Source organism: Quercus robur, chromosome 2 (assembly GCF_932294415.1).
Source record: "Quercus robur chromosome 2, dhQueRobu3.1, whole genome shotgun sequence".
NCBI classification, from domain to species: Eukaryota; Viridiplantae; Streptophyta; class Magnoliopsida; order Fagales; family Fagaceae; genus Quercus; species Quercus robur.
In genome coordinates, this window is record NC_065535.1 from 92808334 (window position 1) to 92827721 (window position 19388).

The following is a 19388-nucleotide window of genomic DNA, read 5'->3' on the forward strand; positions in this document are numbered from 1 at the left end:
GTATATGTGTGTGAAGCTCCCTCCTGGAAACTTGAACCCGGCCCTTGCCCCCCACACCCCACAAGCACTAATACCTGTGGAGTGACCATCGCACCAAGGGTGTGCGATGGATAAAAAGGAAAAAATATATATGAGTCTTTTTGTGTTTATTATTATTGTATTTCTTTATACTTATCCTAATGATTCTGTGACTTTGCCTTTTTTGTGTTGTTTGTCTCTTGAGCAGGGGTGGGTGGGGCTTTGTGCAGTTGGGTAGTAAAGTAAGTAAATTATAAAAGAAAAAATTAATCTAAGGAAGGCAATTGTGGTGAGTATTTTTTTTTTTTTCAACCATCACATTACGCAAAGTAGTGGGGTGTTGCTAATTTATTTGGTTTAGTTCTATGTTTATACTTTTGTTTAATTTGTTTGTTTAATTTTATTTTTTTTTATCATAAAGGGCCATTATTTAATTAAAGATGTATTTATAATTCAAGCAAAAATGAATTTTATATGATAATTTATTATATCTTTCTCCCAAGTTAGTTTATGATTTTTTGAATGGATTTTTTTTTTTTTTTTTTTTTTGGATTTGAAATTAGGTGCCGAATAATGAACAAATGACAAAAAATTGATGCATTCTTTAAGAAAAAAGATATTAGTCATTCAAAACTTAGGACACTTGTAGAAACAAATATTGATACTTCAATGCCAAATGAGTGTTTCTTCAAATGTTCAAGAATTAAATCTAAAGAAATAGACTGTGATCACGTGAACAAATATATAAATTCTCTATCAACAAACAAGATGAAATCTAACATGCTTATCTCATAGTCAATCCATATCAACTTAAAGATATAGAGTATCCATACAAAGAACCGGATAATTATCGTCATAGTTTTCAAGCTTTGTGGTTTGAATCACATTCAAATTGGTTGGAATTTTCACCTTCAAAGGATGCAATCTATTGTCTGAAGCATTCCAACATATAGATCGCTACTTCAAATCTGCCCTCCCAAGTAATAATTCCTAGCTATGCCCTTGCTTGAGTGTACCACAAAAAACTTTACAACTTTTGCCACAGCTCATCATATGGTGAGTTGTGAGTAGTGGAGAAAAAAAGTTGTGATGTTTTTTGTGATACTAACATTTCTCGTATATACTCAATCATAGGCTACCTTCAATTAATTTTAAACTTGTCTATAAATATGGAGTGCTCAACCTCCCCATTTTTCTCACCATCTAGAGTTTCCTTCTAAGTTATTCTCAAAAAAAAAAAAAAAAAAAAAAAATCTAAGTTTGTTTTCAAAAAGAAAAATACAGATTTCCTTAGTTCTATAAATATAGTGGAAATTGCTATATTTTACGGTTCTTTCTGGCCTCAAATACATTTACAGGTACACGAAATTCATTGCTGCCATAATTTTTTTTTTTTTTTTTTTTTTTTTTGTTGAGAAAAACCAGAAATTTTTTTTAATGAATAAAAGTATGTTTGTTAAACATCTGACTTCTCTACTTGACTTTGCTCTAACAGTGACAAATATATAGTTAATGGGGTGATTAACAAAAAGATAATGTGAAAATTATGTTAGTAAATAATCATCATAACACATTGCTTTCTCCTTTCTCTATATCTTAAATTTATCCTATTGTTGCTTTTTTTGAGAGAAAATTGATAGTAGACTTTGTTTGTTCATAATCACGTTATACAATTTTTTTTTTTTTTTTTGCTGGGTAATTAAGGGGAATAGAACTCCCGAGCTCATAGGTTAAAACTTAACCGGGTGTCACTAGGCTACAAGGCCCAGTGCCAATCATGTTATACAATTGAGAAAAGATAAAAATGACACTCTTCAAACCAAATTATGCATTCTTTTTCTTTAATACAACACTAACAAGTGCTAATGCAGCTCTAATACATCGCAAAGAACTTTTACAAATTAGAATAATATCTTGAAGTATCCTCGTGACTTTTACAAAGGAAATGATACAAACATGACCAAACATATATAACTAAAGCATTTTCAATACTAATATGGGATGTCAGCTTAAGTTTGGAATTAGATAGAGAGACAGTAGCGGGAGAACTCGACTTGGCCCATCATTTTCAATACTAAATGTTCACCAATTGGCTGTCACATTCATACCAAGTTCTTAATTAACTCATGGTTGCCAATTAGCAAGGGTGCTGGCATGGCAATTCTACTTCAATTATTACACAACATTTCATGACACGTGCCCTACTAGAGTATGATAATTTGGTAAGAACATCCCCCACGAGATATTTAGGTGGTGAGTTTATCGGTTTCGGTTTAGAATGTGACCTAAATTCAGAAGTTCTAAATTCAATTCAGGTTTATCGGTTTCGGTTTAGAATGTGACCTAAATTCAGAAGTTCTAAATTCAATTCAGATTTATCGGTTTTCAAAATGACAATTGTGTTTTGTAGATAGAAGTTAGGGATGCTTATTGCATTTATCATATACGAAAAGTAATGCTTTCTTTAGTTTTTATCATCATTATATTTTTTAGGCAAAAATACAAAATACACCCTCTAACTTTGAGTATAATTCATTTTAGTTCTCTAACTTTACTTTCGTTTATTTCAGATCTCTAACTTTCAAACTTAAGGTCCGTTTGAGAACTGCTTATGTTGCTGAAACTGAAAACTTTTTGTTGGAAAAAAAAAAAAAAATGCTAAAATGCAAAACTGACCCTCTAACTTTGCTTTCGTTCATTTCAATCCTCTAAGTTTTAGATTTATTCAATTAAGGCTTTTCCGTTAACTTTTATTTTAAAAAAATTTAAAATCTAGAAAATATTTTTCAATCATTAATTAAAAATTTTCAATTAAAAAAATTTGAAGAAAAATTTATAATATTAAAAAATTAACCCCAACATATAATAAAAGTTGATGTAAACTTTAATTGAATAAACTTGAAAATTAGAGGACTGAAATAAACAAAAGCAAATTTAGAGGACTGAACTGAAATATGAAAAAATTTAGAAAGTCAGTTTTGCAATTTACCAAAAAAATAAAACTAAAAGTTGACTTTTGGAGAATACAACCCACTTAACAGTGCAATAGAACCCACTTTAGGAGCAAAAATAAACTAAAAAATAAAATAAACTAACTTTTTCTTAAATCCCTAACGCAGTCTTATTCAATTTCAATTAAAACTTTCTGTTAGTTTCTATTACATTGCTCCATTAGGACCCCAGAAAACCATGGCATTTTTTTTTTCTTTCTCTTTTTCTGATTTTCTTTATTTTTAATTACCGGAAATTAATTTATGTAATTTCAGTAAAGCTGTTCGCACTCTCTCCTCTGTTCCAGCCGCCCAAGTACCCAACCTATTAGTTGTCTCTTCCGTTAATAAGTAATAACTAGAAACAACAAATCATTCAAATCCCATTACTTTCATGCACAAAAACCACAAAGTAGATGCATAAAAGCAACTTCATTTAAATGGGTACCTTTCAAAATAAGCAATAAAACAAAAACTTTGAGCCATTCCCATCAGTCCCACCAAAGATCTGAATGTCTAAGAATCATATTGAGCAGTAGATCAAAAGATATGAGCAGTAAATGGAAAGATCTAAATGTCTAAGAAGCAACAAAACTTTGGGTCTTGAAGATAAACCCAAAAATGGGGGAAGCCCAACAGCAACAAATTTGAAACGAAAAAAAATGTTCAATGAAATCAACCGCCGGCAGAGGCAAACATAGAGGGAAAGGAAGGTGAGCTTGTTCGATATTGTGGACCGTGAACGAGACCTTCTTTTTTTTTTTTTTTTGAGAGGGTGAACGAGACCTTCGGTAATTAATTTTTTTAGTTCGTTAATTGCAAATAATAATTAAAAATTAATTCCGGTAATTAAAAATAAATATAAATCATTAAAAATGCAAAATTGTGTCGTTTTCAAGACCCTTAGGACGGAGCAGATTAACAGAACAAAGCTGTAATTGAATAAATTTAAAAGTTAAAGACTTGAAATGAATTAAAGTAAAATTAGAGTATTAAAATGAATTATAGTCAAAGTTAGAGAATGAGTTTTGAATTTTGACCTATTTTTTATATATACTTGTATATATTTATGCATGTAATTAAAGTGATGTGTACCTGTGAATAATTAAATCATAGGAATTTCATATTCTTTAATAAGAAATCACTCTTATCCTAGTTGGATAGTAAGAAGTCTATTTAAATTTAAGGCAAACATGCTCAAAATTGGTTATCTTCAATCAAAACTAGGGTTTGACCCTAAATATGAGAAATTCATCATTTCGAAGTCTGATCAAGGTCAACAAACCTAGTGAAACCATATTTTTGGGGTCTTTTGGTAGAATAATATTTTTGGTACATCCATGTATTGCATGAAATATTTTGAGAAAATTAATCAGGGGTCCAAAATGGGGTGTTGTCACTAACCAATTTGTCATTCCCCCCTTTTGGAATTCTGTTGAGGCAAACCCAAAAGTATCTTTCAATATTATGAAATTAACATTACATAAAAAGAAACATTTCATATAATCTATTTGATAAACAATAATATGTCTAGATTTTATCTCTAGTATGTGAAATAATATTTATTTGGTACATATACATTTGCGATTCCATAAATGTATTTTATTTATTATTTAATATATTAGTAGGAACAACAAAATATGTTGTTACTTTTATTTTACATAACTACAAAACATTATATTTAAATGACTAGGATCTAATTAATTATTGAAAGGGATAAGGATAGTGTTTTTTCCAATTTTTGACTTGAAAATTTCTTCCAACTCTGTAGAAACATTCAGGGAGGCTTCAATCACCATAGGAGATAATGCTTGCCATACTGATGCCTTACTAGCTAAATTCTCGAAGGCAGGCCTGCAGAACATTTAAAAGGGGAAGAGAGAGATGTTAAAAAATATTTTATTGTATAAAATATTTTGACAAATTTAACCAAAAAAAAAAAAATTGCCATCCAATTTTAAATTAGTATGATTGGATTAGTTATCTCATTCAATTGGCAGGACAAGGTACACAATGGAAACAACTAAATTACACTTCAACTCATAAAGTTTGAAGTTATTTTCATTTTGGTCCCTTAAGTTTGAGATGATTCATTTTGTTCCACTAATTTGATTTTGTTTTCAAAGTGTTCATTATGTTTATCTTCATTACAAATTTGACCTTTAAAAGAGAGGGGGAACAAAAAGAAGACAATAATTAATGTCATTTTATTGGCATTTAATGGTCATATCAATCATAGAGATGGATAGAAAGATCATTTTGAAAATTAAATCATAGAGATTAATTAGATCAGCCACGTAGATAGATAGTGTGACCATTTTGAAGATGGAATCAAATTTGATGAACTAAAATCAAGAAGAAAATAAAAACCTTAAAATTAAAAAACGAAAATGAAAACAACCGTAAAATTTAGAAGTGTAATTAGTCTATAGAAAATGGTAAAAGATGACTAATGCTTACTTCTTAGATGTTGTTATAGAGAAACATTCCAGTCCATCTCCACCTGCAAGTTTGGCAACCACAAAAAATCTTGGTACAACAAGCAAGTGACCAGGCTTCACTTCAGTGTCCAAGACTTGCTTACCATTAATGCCCACAATTTGAATCTGACCAATCCCTTTCACAACATAAATCAATTGAACTGAAGAATCAGTAGTATACGTTGGTGAAAACATTGCATTAGCATCAAGTCTAACGAGTTTGGTGCTCAGCTCAACTTGATCAAGAAAAGGAAACTTGGCTTCTGTCAATGTAGTGACTTGTCCACCATTCTTGACACGAATATCAGGCAATGCAGCTTCAATGTTATAGAGCAATTTATTAGTATAGTTTTCGTTTGGTTTAGGCATAGTTTTTCCTCCTTGTAGCTTAATTATCAGAACCCCAGTTTGGCTTTTTGCGAGCTTATTTGCTTCATCTTTATTCATTTTATAAGCTCTATTAAGGAACTCTGGAGAGAAACCTCCCATGATACCTAGAGCCCCACTTAAAAAGAAGTAGGTGAATTCGCCAGGAATATATGACTTTGAAGTTTCACCTAAGAATACTATAACCAATTCAGAATCTCCATCATTGAACCACCATGAGACTGCTCCCATTACCACAGGTATGACATCTCCTTTCTTGAGTTTCAATATCACCTCCTTTGATGTTTTAGGGAATACCATTCCAACAATTCCATCACCACCTGCACCAGTTAACAGTCAATGATATATATTAGGGAATGGTAAGAAGCTTATGGATTATCAAAAGAAATCATCAAATATTGGCCGGTTGGACGATGAGTTTCGCATAATGTAATTTTCGATAACTTGTTTGTTTCCAACATTTTACCAAATAGGTTTCTCAAAAAAAAAAAAAAATCATTTTACCAAATAAGTAATAAATTAACTTATATATATATATATATTTGATACAAAGAAATAGCATTTTAACCTTTAGCCAAATTATTCCATCCGTGTGTTCCAGTTAGCTCAACTGGTAAAGTCTCTGATGGTTGTATAAGAGATCTGGGGTTCAATCCTCACCTACACCAAAAACTGATTGGTGTCTTGATCTTATGATAAAGAGTTATCATCAGAAACGGATGTTATAGGTTGAAACTCTCTAAAAAAAAAAAAAAAAAAAAAAAAAAACTATTCCATCCATTCAGGGCAGAGTTAGAATTTTTTGTTTGAGGGCCAAATTTTGGTATTAATATAATAATCATATTTTGGTATTAATATAATAATCATGAATCAAGATAAGTCATCACATACACGCATAAACAAACATACACATATATATAAATATTAATATTTTGATACTAGAATAGGTCATAATTTATAAATATATTATATATAAAATTAACAATTTTCACATATGTATATTTGTAAAATAAATTTTTAGAAAATTTTATCATCTTTTAAATTCTAATGAGTATACAAAAACTATCTAGTTGGATATTAAACATATACAAAAAACGAATCTGAGAAAACAAAAACTATCTTGTCTCCATAACTACTAGACCGATTGACAAATTTTATTGGTTTTTAAGAGCATCATTGAACTAACTCAAACATTTGGGAAACTTCTATATATTTTTGTTGCTAAATATTTAAAGTTTTTAATAATTATACATAATATAAAAGAATTTTATATTATTTGGGGACCATGGCCCCCAAACCTTGCCATAGATCTACCCTACACCCATTGTCTATAAAACATTTTGAAAATATGTCTCATAAACCGATAATGTGGTCGATTGAATCTAAAACTTACAGATTTACTCACATCTGAAATTAATAAACCTACTCCTCAAGTATTTAGCGGGGACAATGTTCCTTCTAAATTATTATAAATTAGTAAGAACATGTCATATATATATATATATATATATATATTATGAAAACTAACTTGTAACCCCATATATATGCATGGATATACATAAAAGATATACATTAAGATGTATAGTATAATTCTTACATATATAATTTAAATATTATTAACAGTCATTCTTATATATATATTTTTTAACTCATTAAAAAGTCTTGTAAGAATATTATTAGGTAAAAAATGTAAATTGTCCATTTTAATTTTTTTTTTTTTTATGTTTATTAATTTTAGACTCTTTGGTTTTTGTACACAATAACTTAATTGGATAGATATTTATGTTGTGGTTTCACATTTGACTCCAAAATTAAGAAATAAAACTCTCTTTAAAAATAAATAATTTAAGACATATGGTGCAAAATTGGATTTCAATTGTAAAATCTAATTGAATTTTCTCTAAGATTTGCCTATTAATATATATATATATAAATGTTGTGGTCCCAATTAATGTCGTATATGTATTGAATTTGAATTGTAATTTCAGCACCACCGCTGATTGGGAGCCATGAGTTAATTAAGACCGTTGTATGGGAATGTCAAATGTGACCAACTGCTAGTGCCAATAGAGTCAATAGACTTTTGGTGAACATTTGTCCATATACATTGGATTGACGTACAGCACCAGAAACTGATATATGAATAAGACAATTGTACTGTCTTAGGAGATAGGATTGAGTTTACACATTATGGGTAAGGAATTCCTACATGTTTTGGACTTGGCGGTGAAAGCAGAAAATCACCAAACTCCTTTTTTAAGATAAAAATTATAATAAATTTTATTACAAATATTTACAAATTGACATGTTAATGAATGTGATTAACATTACTTCAACAATATAATAAACTAGACGGTAACTCATATAATACACGAAAAAGGTTAATTAACATGATATAGATTTTTTCACTTTTTTCTTTTTGTGTTTAAATCTGAAATTCAATGATTATGATAGTTATTGATAGGTGTTTTTTATGATTGTTATATATATATATATATATATATATATATTTATTTATTTATTTATTTATAAACAATATAATATAATTTTTTTTTTTTTTGAGAAGATCGTCATGTAATATTGTAAGATCTCAAATTTTTTTGTAACATAATATTATAAGATCAACCATAAGTGAAACGTTTGCGATTTTGTATATACTAGTCAAGGCAACACGTGCAAGGCACGTGCTAGCCATGTGAAAAAAAAAAGTAGTGATTAAGATCAATTTTAGATTTTATTTGTATCACAAAATAAAAATAAAAATTATTTGATTTTTAAAATACAAAAAGATTTACATTAATAAAAAGAGACATTAATTTTAAGAATTTTGATAATTATGTTATAAAAAGTTAATTTCAATCGTATAAGACCGTGATAGATCCCAGTCCAATATTTTATTATTTTATTTTGACCTATAACTTACATCTCAATAGTTGTGAATATATTGTAATAACAACAAAATGTCACGACATTTTTAGTTGTGCTAGATCTCAGTATAATATTTTATTATTTTATTTTATTTTATTTTATTTTGACCCATAAGGAATTGACACATGCATCACAACATTTTCATAATATCTCTATGTATACATTGTACTTAGTTACAATGTAAATTTATATTTTAAACACAAAAAAATTGGCAAATTTTGTACACATTTACAAAATTTGTATAATATTTACCATTTTTTGTGCAAATGTGTATAATATTAACCACTTTTGTGTATTTACAACGTAAACTTGCATTGCAAGTACAATGTAAACATATAAAGATCTTAAAAAAACAAAAAACAAAAACAAAAACAAAGCTCAAACCAATTGACATACTTGAAGGGAAAAAAAAAAAAAAAAAAGAGAAAGTGCACCTCACTAATTGAATAAACCAAAAAAATACTATTCATGAGCCTTGGGCTCTTTTTATATAGTTAATAAATATGGCAGCTTACATAAATATTTAAAAAAAAACACAAATCGATAACTGGAAAAAAAAAAAAAAAAAAAAACTTTAGGCACTATATAAATTAATGTTAAAATGTTGTGGACTTAGCATTTTTTTATTTGATTTATAAAAAACTGAGATCTCAGTAATTGTGAAAATATTGTGATAACAATAAGTGTTGTAACATTTTCTCAAAACATTTATTTTTAGTTGTGATTGGTCATAGTCTCATATTTTATTATTTTATTTTGACTTGTAAGAAATTGACATGTCAATAATTGTGAAAATATTGTGAAATTTGTTGTGTCAGTATAACAATATATATAACAGCTTATATAAATATTTAAAAAAAAAATACAAAACGATTACTAAAAAAAAAAAAAAAAACTTTAGGCACTATATCTACCATGCCAGTTGAATAAACCAAAAACACTACACAAAAAGTGTTGTAACATTTTCTCAAAATATTTATTTTTAGTTGGGGTTGGTCACAGTCTCATATTTTATTATTTTATTTCGGCTTGTAAGAAATTAACACGTCAATAATTATGAAAATATTGTGAAATTTGTTATGTCAGTATAACAATATATATACCAGCTTACATAAATATTTAAAGGAAAAAAAAACACAAACCGATTACTATAAAATAAAAAAAATAAAAAATAAAAACTTTAGGCACTGTAGCTACTGTGCCAATTGAATAAACCAAAAGCACTGCACAATAAGTTTTGTAACATTTTCTCAAAACATTTATTTTTAGTTGTGGCTGGTCACAGTCTCATATTTTATTATTTTATTTTGACTTGTAAGAAATTGACACATCAATAATTGTGAAAATATTGTGAAATTTGTTGTGTCAGTATAACAATATATATACCAGCTTACATAAATATTTAAAAGAAAAGAAAAAAAAAAAACAAACAAACAAACAAACTTTAGGCACTGTAGCTACCGTGCCAGTTGAATAAACCAAAAGCACTGCACAATAAGTGTTGTAACATTTTCTCAAAATATTTATATTTAGTTGTGATTGGTCACAGTCTCATATTTTATTATTTTATTTCAACTTGTAAGAAATTGACACAGCAATAATTGTGAAAATATTGTGAAATTTGTTGTATCAGTATAACAATATATATACCAGCTTACATAAATATTTAAAAGGAAAAAAAAAAAACTGTAGCTACTATAGCTACAGTGCCACTTGGAACTGTAGTTACTGTTCAAAACTTGGGAAAAAAAAACGGCTCACGAAACCAAAGCACTGTAGCTATAGTGCTTTAGTGCATTCGCGCACGTCAATAATTGTGAAAATATTGTGAAATTTGTTGTGTCAATATAACAATATATATACCAGCTTACATAAATATTTAAAAGGAAAAAAAAAAACACAAACTGATTACAGGAAAAAAAAAAGAAAAAAAAACTATAACTATTGTAGCTACAGTGCCACGTGGCACTGTAGTTACTGTTCAAAACTTGGGGGAAAAAAAAAAGTGGCTCACGAAACCAAAACACTGTAGCCACAGTGATTTAGTGCATTCACGCTTTTATATATATAGATTTATTTTTAGTTGTGGTTGGTCACAGTTTCATATTTTATTATTTTATTTTGACTTATAAGAAATTAATACCTCAATAATTGTGAAAATATTATGAAATTTGTTGTATCAGTATAACAATATGTATAAAGGAAAAAAAATACAAACGGAAGACTGAAAAAAGAAAAGAAAAAAACTGTAGCTATAGTGCCGCTTGGTACTGTAGCTACTGTTCAAAACTTAAAAAAAAAAAAAAAAAAAAAAAAAAAAGGACAAAGCGGCTAACCAAAATGGCACTGTAGATGAACAGTGCTAAAACACTAAAGCAGTAATGAAATTGGCATCTCAATAATTGTGAAAATATTGTGAAATTTATTGTGTCAGTATAACAATATATATAAAAGGAAAAAAAAGTACAAACGGAAGACTGGAAAAAAAAATGTAGTTACTGTAGCTACAGCGCCTCTTGGAACTGTAGCTACTGTTCAAAACTAAAAACTTAAAAAAATAAAAAAAGACAAAGTGGCACACCAAAATGACTCTGTAGATGAACAATGCAAAAACACTGAATGAACATTGCTAAAATACTGTAGCGGCATTGCGGCTTTTCACAAAATATTTATTTTTAGTTATGGTTGGTCACAATTTCATATTTTATTATTTTATTTTGACTTATAAGAAATTGACATTTCAATAATTGTGAAATTTGTTGTGTCAGTATAATAGTATATATAAAAGAAAAAAAAAAAAAAAAAAAAAAGGACAAGTGCCTCACGAAAATTTCACTATAGATGAACAATGATTTAACACTGAATGCACAATATTAAATCACTGTAGTGGCATTGTTGCTTTTTGAAAATATTGTGAAATTTGTTGTGTCAGTATAACAGTATATATAAAAGAAAAAAAAAAAAACAAACGAAAGACTGAAAAATAAATAAATAAATAAAAGACAAGTGCCTCACGAAAATTTCACTGTAGTTGAACAGTGATTTAACACTGAATGCACAGTGTTAAATCACTGTAGCGACATTGCCGCTTTTTATATATAAGATAATAAATGAAGGAAAATATTAAAGTTGCTATCAATTTTATTATAAAAGGCTTGCAAAGTGACATGACAATTAGTGTGATTAGTGCTACTGCAACAAGCCAACAACTAATAAATAAAAAGTAATGTTAGAGATATAAATTTTTTTATAAAAACTTTTACAAATTATTGATGTGATAAGTGGTTATTAATAAATGAAAAAGTAATGTTAATGGTGGCCCAGATAAAAACTAATAAAAAACTGGCCACATTAACAGTTTATAAAAATGTTGTAAAATAGTTTGTACCTGTAACATTACTCAAACTATTTTTATATGATTGGTAATATATTAATTTGTAAGATGTATGTAGTAAAATTTGTTAAATCTTAAGCATTGCTTATAAATGAATATTTGAATTAATTTTTTATGATTAATTACGTGTAAAACTTATGTCATAATATATATAGAAAATTAGAGTAGAGTCATTGGTCCTATAATACAATATTTACAAGTGAGATATAGATTTGTTATGGATAGACATATTGCACTAACCTCCAAGAACATAACCGACTTTGGAAGAATCTGCATAGTGGGGAAGAGCAAAGCCGCGAGGCTGCAGAACAAGCTTACCAGCACCAACCTTGTCCTCACCAAGTATCGGAAATTCAGAACTTGACCAACTATAGTATGCTCCACCTTCTCCCTCGAAAACCTTTTGTGCAATCTTGGGTGTCAAGTCAAACTCCATCTTTTTCTTGCACTTCACTTAATTAGTACTACCATTTAAAAAAGAAAAGGAAAAAAAGAAGATGAAGAAGCATTTTGATTAGTGTAATGTTTAAGACAAAGAAGATATTGCCTTCAATGAATCAATCAATACAAAATTGGGTTGAGAAGTTAAGATGCTGATCACATAAGTGCATTTACAGTCATTTGAAATTTGAACACAAAACATAAATGTGTTTCCGAGGGTGTTGGTTCAATAGATTTGATTCTTGATTTTGACGTTTTGAAAAAAATTAAAGGAAAAAAAAAAAAAAAACTAAGTTCACTTGTTTGTATAAAAAACTTGTTTTTTTAGTTTCTGGAAATTTGTTAAATTGTAGTTATTTTCCTAAACAAATGAGCCTTTAAAAAATTGAACATAAGTAAATAAAACTTTAAAGAAAAAAAAAATTTAAAAGCTATTAACAAACATATAGATACGCTAACTTAAATAAAGAAAATAAGTAGCTATCAAGGCAAGCCAAGCAGCCATAAGATAAATTTAAGATACAGAGAAAACAAAGAGTTATGAACTTATGATGATTATCTACAAACATAATTTTCACATTATCTTCTTTTTTCTTTTTTTTTTTATTTGTTACTGTTAGAGCAAAATAAAGTACAGAAGTCAGATGTTTAACAAACATAATTTTATTCATAAAAAAATATTAAAAAAAAAAATTCTCTGGCAGCAATGAAATTCGTGTACCTGTAAATTTATTTGAGGCTAGAATGAACACTAGCAAATAGCAATTTCCACTATATTGATAGAACTAAGGAAATGTGAACTTTTCTTTTTTCTCTTTGGAAACAAACTTAAAAGGAAACTATATGATGAGAAAAATGAAGAGGTTGATCACTCCATTTAATTATAGGCAAGTTTGAAATTAATCGAAGGTGGTCTTTGGTTTGAGTATAAACACTCGCTCTTTTGTTGGAAGTACAGATGTCATCTGTACTATGTTTCGCCGACTTGTAGTTGTAGATCAATTTTACTATGTCCTTCTCATTGCCAAATCCTTTTTGTTGAAAAAAACCTCTTTTCTGTCGACCAAGGACGGAACTAGAGCTTTGAGTCAAGAAAGGTGATTTTACTGTTAGTTATGCGTAGTAGTTTCAGCCTTTAACTCTACTATTACTTAGTTGCTGATTTTTTTTTTTTTTTTTTTTTTTTTGTCGATAAGATCACTCCATTTAATTATAGGCAAGTTTGAAATTAATCGAAGGTGGTCTTTGGTTTGAGTATAAACACTCGCTCTTTTGTTGGAAGTACAGATGTCATTCATTCCATGGCTGTTTACTCTTCACGTGGACTTTGGTTTTTGTTTGATAAACACGTATAGAGTATATACGTGTACTATGTTTCGCCGACTTGTAGTTGTAGATCAATTTTACTATGTCCTTCTCATTGCCAAATCCTTTTTGTTGAAAAAAACCTCTTTTCTGTCTACCAAGTACGGAACTAGAGCTTTGAGTCAAGAAAGGTGATTTTACTATTAATTGTGTATAGCACTTTCAGCCTTTAACTCTACTAGAGATTTTTTTTTTTTTTTTTTTTTTTTTTTTTATGTCAATAAGAACAAAATTATTTTTGTTTAAAATTTTTTAAATGACAGGTTGTTTATTTTAAATAAAGTTGGTTAATTGAGCTTAATTAATTTTTTTTTTTAAGTTTTACTATTAGTAATTTTTGTTGATGAGCTATTTTTTTTTTTGGAGCTTGTATATTTTGTTTTAGATTTTAGATCTATAAATTTTTTTTATAGTCACTAAAATAAGGAAAATACTGGCACTACAAACTTTTTTATAAATTATTGATGTAATAAGTGATTACTAGTAAGTAAAAGAATGATATGAGTGGTGGGTTCATATGCAAACCAATAAGAATTTGCTACCAAAATACAGTTTGTAAAAATATTATAAAAAAGTTTGTGAGTATAACATTTGTGGGGTCCAATAATTTATGGGTTCGGCCCACACGCTTATAGGAAGCCCACCGGTCTTAAACTGAAGGAGGCCAGGGCCCAAGCTCGAAACTAGGAAACATAAAAATAGCCCGAAGAAGACATAGCCGAGGACGGTTTCGTCCTCGGCAGGCCCAAAATCTCAAGGATAGGAATGAAACACGAGTACGCTAGAAGGATCAGAAAATATCCTGGGGAAGTTGTCTTTAATACCCTTCCCTGACATGACACTGCCCCTAACAGAGCCGGGATCTTAGGCTTTATGGATCATCTACAGTAATTTTGGAATTAAATTGATGTGACAGATATCTGTCCTGGAAAGATCGACCCTACACGTGGACGGGGAACAACAAACGTAGGCTAGTATAAAAGGAAAGATAAACTAATAAGGAAGGGGGTCTCCCATTTAGCTTCTAAAAAAAGACTTGATGAAAGAGAATGTCTGGAGAATATATGCCAGATCCCACCTAAAAACCCGCCGACGGGTAACCGAGGACAACACCATCGCTCCTCGGACATGATCCGAGGAGCCAAATCCTCCTAGACGCAAGATTGATGGGCCTAACATCCAGCCCAAAGCATCATCTCATGGTGGTTCACCTAAAGTCCGGCTCGAGATGTCCCCCCCTATGATCCAACGCTGGCCTTTTAATCCCACTCTCTACAAATATTATTGTGAGGGACTTTCCGTGTGCGAGCCCAACATCGTTGTTGGGCCGTTAAAGATTTTGTGTCCTTACAACATTATTCTTAAAAGAATTAATAATATTATTTAAAAGAAAAAATGTAATTTTATAGAACAAAATTGCCCAAAATTAATATACATATATATATAGGGTCTGTTTGGATATAGCTGAAAACTGAAAACTGAAAAACACTGTAGCAAAATAATTTTTAAATATGTGAATAGTACCGTAGGACCCATTTTTAATGAAAAAGTTGCTGAAAAGTGAAATTTGTGAGTCCGTGAACAGTACACGATGTGCACTGATTGGCTGAAAAAAGTTAGAAAAGTCAAACTTTGCGGCTATTGTTCATTGAACAGTACATGAATAGTAGCTGTAAGTCTCAAAAACGCGTGAAAAAAAAAGGGGAAAAATGCAGACACAGACGCGCTGGAAATCAGCCCAATCCAAACGTACTCATAATAATATTTTTTAAAAAAAAATTAGGGGTGCCATTGCCCCTAGTCCAAAGCTAGCTACGTCCCCGCTGTTAACAAAAATGATGTTGAATCTTTAGATTTAGAAAATGTATACATAAGAAACCATCAAGGCCTGTCCTTACTCTCATCTTTCTTGTGAATTTTACCCTGTCCTTTTCATGGTTTGAATTAAATAGATTTATTTCATGGTTTTCTTATGAATTCTAATTCCTAAGCCTATCCTTTTCATGGTTGGAATCGAATAGATTTATTTCATTGTTTGAGTTAAATATGAAAAATTCTAGTAGTTAAAAAAATGAACAAAATTTTTATAATGGTTAGGTTATAAAAGTTTAGAATAATTGGTAAACCATGAGCACAAACTTCTCTAGATATAAATCTTAGAGTCTATAAGGTATATTAAACAATACTCAATGTGTAGCAAGTCAGACACAAGAATAAGGAAGCTGAAGGTTCAAGAATTCGAAACATGCCAGGTTCGACCGATCAAGAACAAGGCTCAACCCATCGAGAATAGGGCTCGACCGATCGAGACACGAGTCTGCAGAATTTTAATTAAGTCCAACAGCCATTAAACTCATTACGTGATTAGTGTTTCAAATCTAATTCTCTTAGTATTTAAAGGAAACTATACGGCACGTTTTGAAGAAACTTTGGAAGTGCTCTTTTGAGATCTAAATGGTACTATGCTTTCTCCTTTCAAAGTTACTATCGGAATTCCATCTACGCATTATTAGAACCGGTAAATCTGAAGTTGCTGCAATAAGATCATACATAGTTGATCATTTAAAGCTTGGAGTGGGATCTTAGAGTCACAAAAGTGGGTGTTTGTGTGCGACAAATTCAGATAGAAGAGTCCGTAAATTTAGAGCTGCACGTTGTCGTGTGAGTAAGTACTACAAGAGGTAGCTTTAGATTTATAGATTAGATTTATTGTAAAACTTCCATTCTATCATAGTGAATTTGTTACCTTGAAGATAATTTAGGTTAAATTTTTCCTAGGTTTTTTACCTTGAAACTGGACTATTTCATTAGTTTTCCTGGGTCTTCATATTGCTTGTCTTCTTTACTTTTCTGCACTAAAGATTTGTTTCGATATTGCTTATTGCTGAAAACTGAAAATACTATAACAAAATTATTTTCAAATGTGGGAATAGTGCTATGGGACCCAGTTTTAAAGAAAACTTTGTTGAAATCCGTACTTGCGGGTCCCATGAATAGTGCACGAGACCCACAGAAAAAACGCAGACGCGCATGTTTTTTCCTTTTCAGTGCAATCCAAACCTAACCTAAGTGATATGATTGTATGTGTTTAACCTAAATCTAAATAATAAACTTAAGTATCAATTTGGTTAATAAATTAGGTTAAATAATCTGAGTGTACAGGGGTCTAAACAAACTAACAATAATATAATTGTTTTAAGTTGTAGTGGACCCATGTATGTATACTTTTTTTTTTTTAATTTTATTTTGACATATGATGGGCTAATAGCTTAGCTTGTTGTGATATTTATATAGAAGAACTAAATTTAAAGTTATATCTACAATTATGTTATTTAAAATTTTAAATGATATGACATGCTATACACTATAAATCTATATATATATTTATAAAAAAAAAAAAAAAATTATTTACCATATTAGAAGTTATTTTGATTTGATTAGGGAAATTAAACATTTCAGTTTTGATAATATTGGTGTACCATTTAGAGTTTATCGTTAATTTTATATATTAAATATATAGACAAATAGTATAGATATTTATTTATTTACTTATATGCTCATGAGTTAAAATTTTATATAAATTATTAAAAAAATATTTAAAATCATAAGTTCAGATCTCATTTAATATGTTATGGAACTAACTAAAATGTCAATTTATTATTAATGTAGGGTCACGTTTTTCTGGCCAAGCCCAAGATGCATGGGACCTTAGACCAGTGAGTCCGGTACAATAAATTTGTAGAGAGTAGGCCAAAGAACTAGGCTTTAGTGTATGGACAATGGTCATCACGGTGTTCTTCAAGGACCGAGTTTTCCAGAGAGAATTGGTCATCGGCACGATCCGAGGAGCTTTTTCTGGTACCTCTAGTGTGTTGGGGGGGGGGGGGTCTCCGACCCGCCCATTCTGTCTCTCTTTATTCCCTTTTTATAGTAGTTTCCTTCTTCCTGAATGGGGTCCCTGGGGTAGGTGCTTATCCCATCAGCCCTTCCTTCCAGTTATTGGGAGTGGTTGTAAGGACAAAGAAGTATGGTCGTGTCAGGCACAAGGCACTAAATGCAATAATGACAGCCTTTCCCTTAGACACTTCCATTTTCTACGTTGTCCTTTTCTACTTTAGTGCTTTTCCTGCTCTGTGGAACGATATGGAGTGTTACTACTGATGGTAGGTTGCCTCTCTCATCCTCGGCTATATCCATACCGAGGAGGATTTTCCCCATGGCCGAGGAGGGATTTTTCCTTAGGCTAGGCCCCTGGCCCAGTGTAGACATCGATGTGGGCCTATTGGTCTTTTACCCCCCACAATAGCCCCTCAAAATCCTACTGTCCAGCTTCTCGGACGGAGAGGAGGGTTTTTGTGACGTCGGGCCTCTGTCACGGCTTGCCAAGTCTTGCCCTCTATTAATGCCAGAGCCTCTTCGTTTGCCTAAGGCGCGTTCCTGGCTGTGAGACATTCTTTTAGTCTATCCAAGTCGCGTCCCTGTCGTTTAGGTACATGAGGCGCGCTTTAATAAGGGTCTCTTCACGAGGCGACATAAATCCAACGGCTGAAGACTACTTTGGAAATTGAGCGAGATTTATTTCGCTTATAATTCCTTCTTGAAGATGTGGGTGAATTGATTGCCACCAGGTTTCCCTCCTATATAAGACGCACGATGGGAGGTCACTCCCCTTTATTTGCAGACCCTTGAGTTTTTCGGGTTCCTAACTTTCCAAAGGTTCCCAAAGTCTCCATTATGAGTGTGACTGAGATTTAGGGAGTGAAATGGTCATGGTTTGGGTGAGGGTAAAGGAACCAGACCCTCTTCAGAAGCCTTGGGTATCTCCGAGATTCAGAATGGCCCAGTCAGGGTAAGGGAGGCAAAGGTTGAAAATATTTCTCCCCCTCGACTGGACAAGAAAGGAGTCTCTCTTCCTTCAACCAAAATCCGAAGTAGGTGTAGGTCGCATCAGATTTTTGGTGCGACAGCATTGGGATTTTCATCCGACGCTGTGTGCCACGCATGTGAGGGTTTGGGCTTCCCATTTCCAGTACCATCCATACTTGCTCGATTGCTGCTAGAGCAAGTATGGAGATTTTGGCGTCCCTGCTTCTTCTTCTCTTCCATCGTCGGTGCCATCCAGACTTGCTTGGTTGCTGCTAGATCAAGGTCGTGGATTGGGCGCCTCCACTTCTTCTTCTCTTCCATCGCCAGTGCCATCCGTACTTGCGCTATTGCTGTTGGAGCTAGATTGAGGATTCGTCGTTCCCATGTGCCCCTTTTTTTTATAGTTAGCTTCTGATATAAGCTTGTCTAAGCCCTTTTATGTACAATGTACTATTTCTTTATCTAATAAAAGATGATTTTATCTCATTTTACATATCCTTCATTTTCTGCAATAATTAT

At 30.9% G+C, this 19388-nt stretch overlaps 1 protein-coding gene across 1 annotated transcript; it reads right to left on the reverse strand.

Annotated features, from left to right (window-relative positions):
- Nucleotides 1-4535: 4535 nt before the first annotated feature.
- Nucleotides 4536-13527, reverse strand: LOC126715863 (cocosin 1-like). The gene is made up of 4 exons (XM_050416688.1): nt 13360-13527; nt 12438-12661; nt 5469-6195; nt 4536-4862 (listed from the first exon to the last, which is right to left on the reverse strand). Exons 2-4 carry the CDS (start codon nt 12631-12633, stop codon nt 4709-4711), a joined length of 1077 nt encoding a protein of 358 aa, XP_050272645.1. The 5' UTR covers nt 12634-12661; nt 13360-13527; the 3' UTR covers nt 4536-4708.
- Between the last annotated feature and the right edge of the window lie 5861 nt (nt 13528-19388).

Bases quoted from the DNA above. Each gene is read 5' to 3' on its own strand.
- LOC126715863 (XM_050416688.1), bottom strand. From the start codon at position 12,633: ATGGAGTTTGACTTGACACCCAAGATTGCACAAAAGGTTTTCGAGGGA. The intron at 6,196-12,437 runs GTTAGTGCAATA...TAACTGGTGCAG, and splicing joins AGTCGGTTATGTTCTTGGAG to GTGGTGATGGAATTGTTGGA. The intron at 4,863-5,468 runs GTAAGCATTAGT...AATGTTCTGCAG, and splicing joins TCTATAACAACATCTAAGAA to GCCTGCCTTCGAGAATTTAG.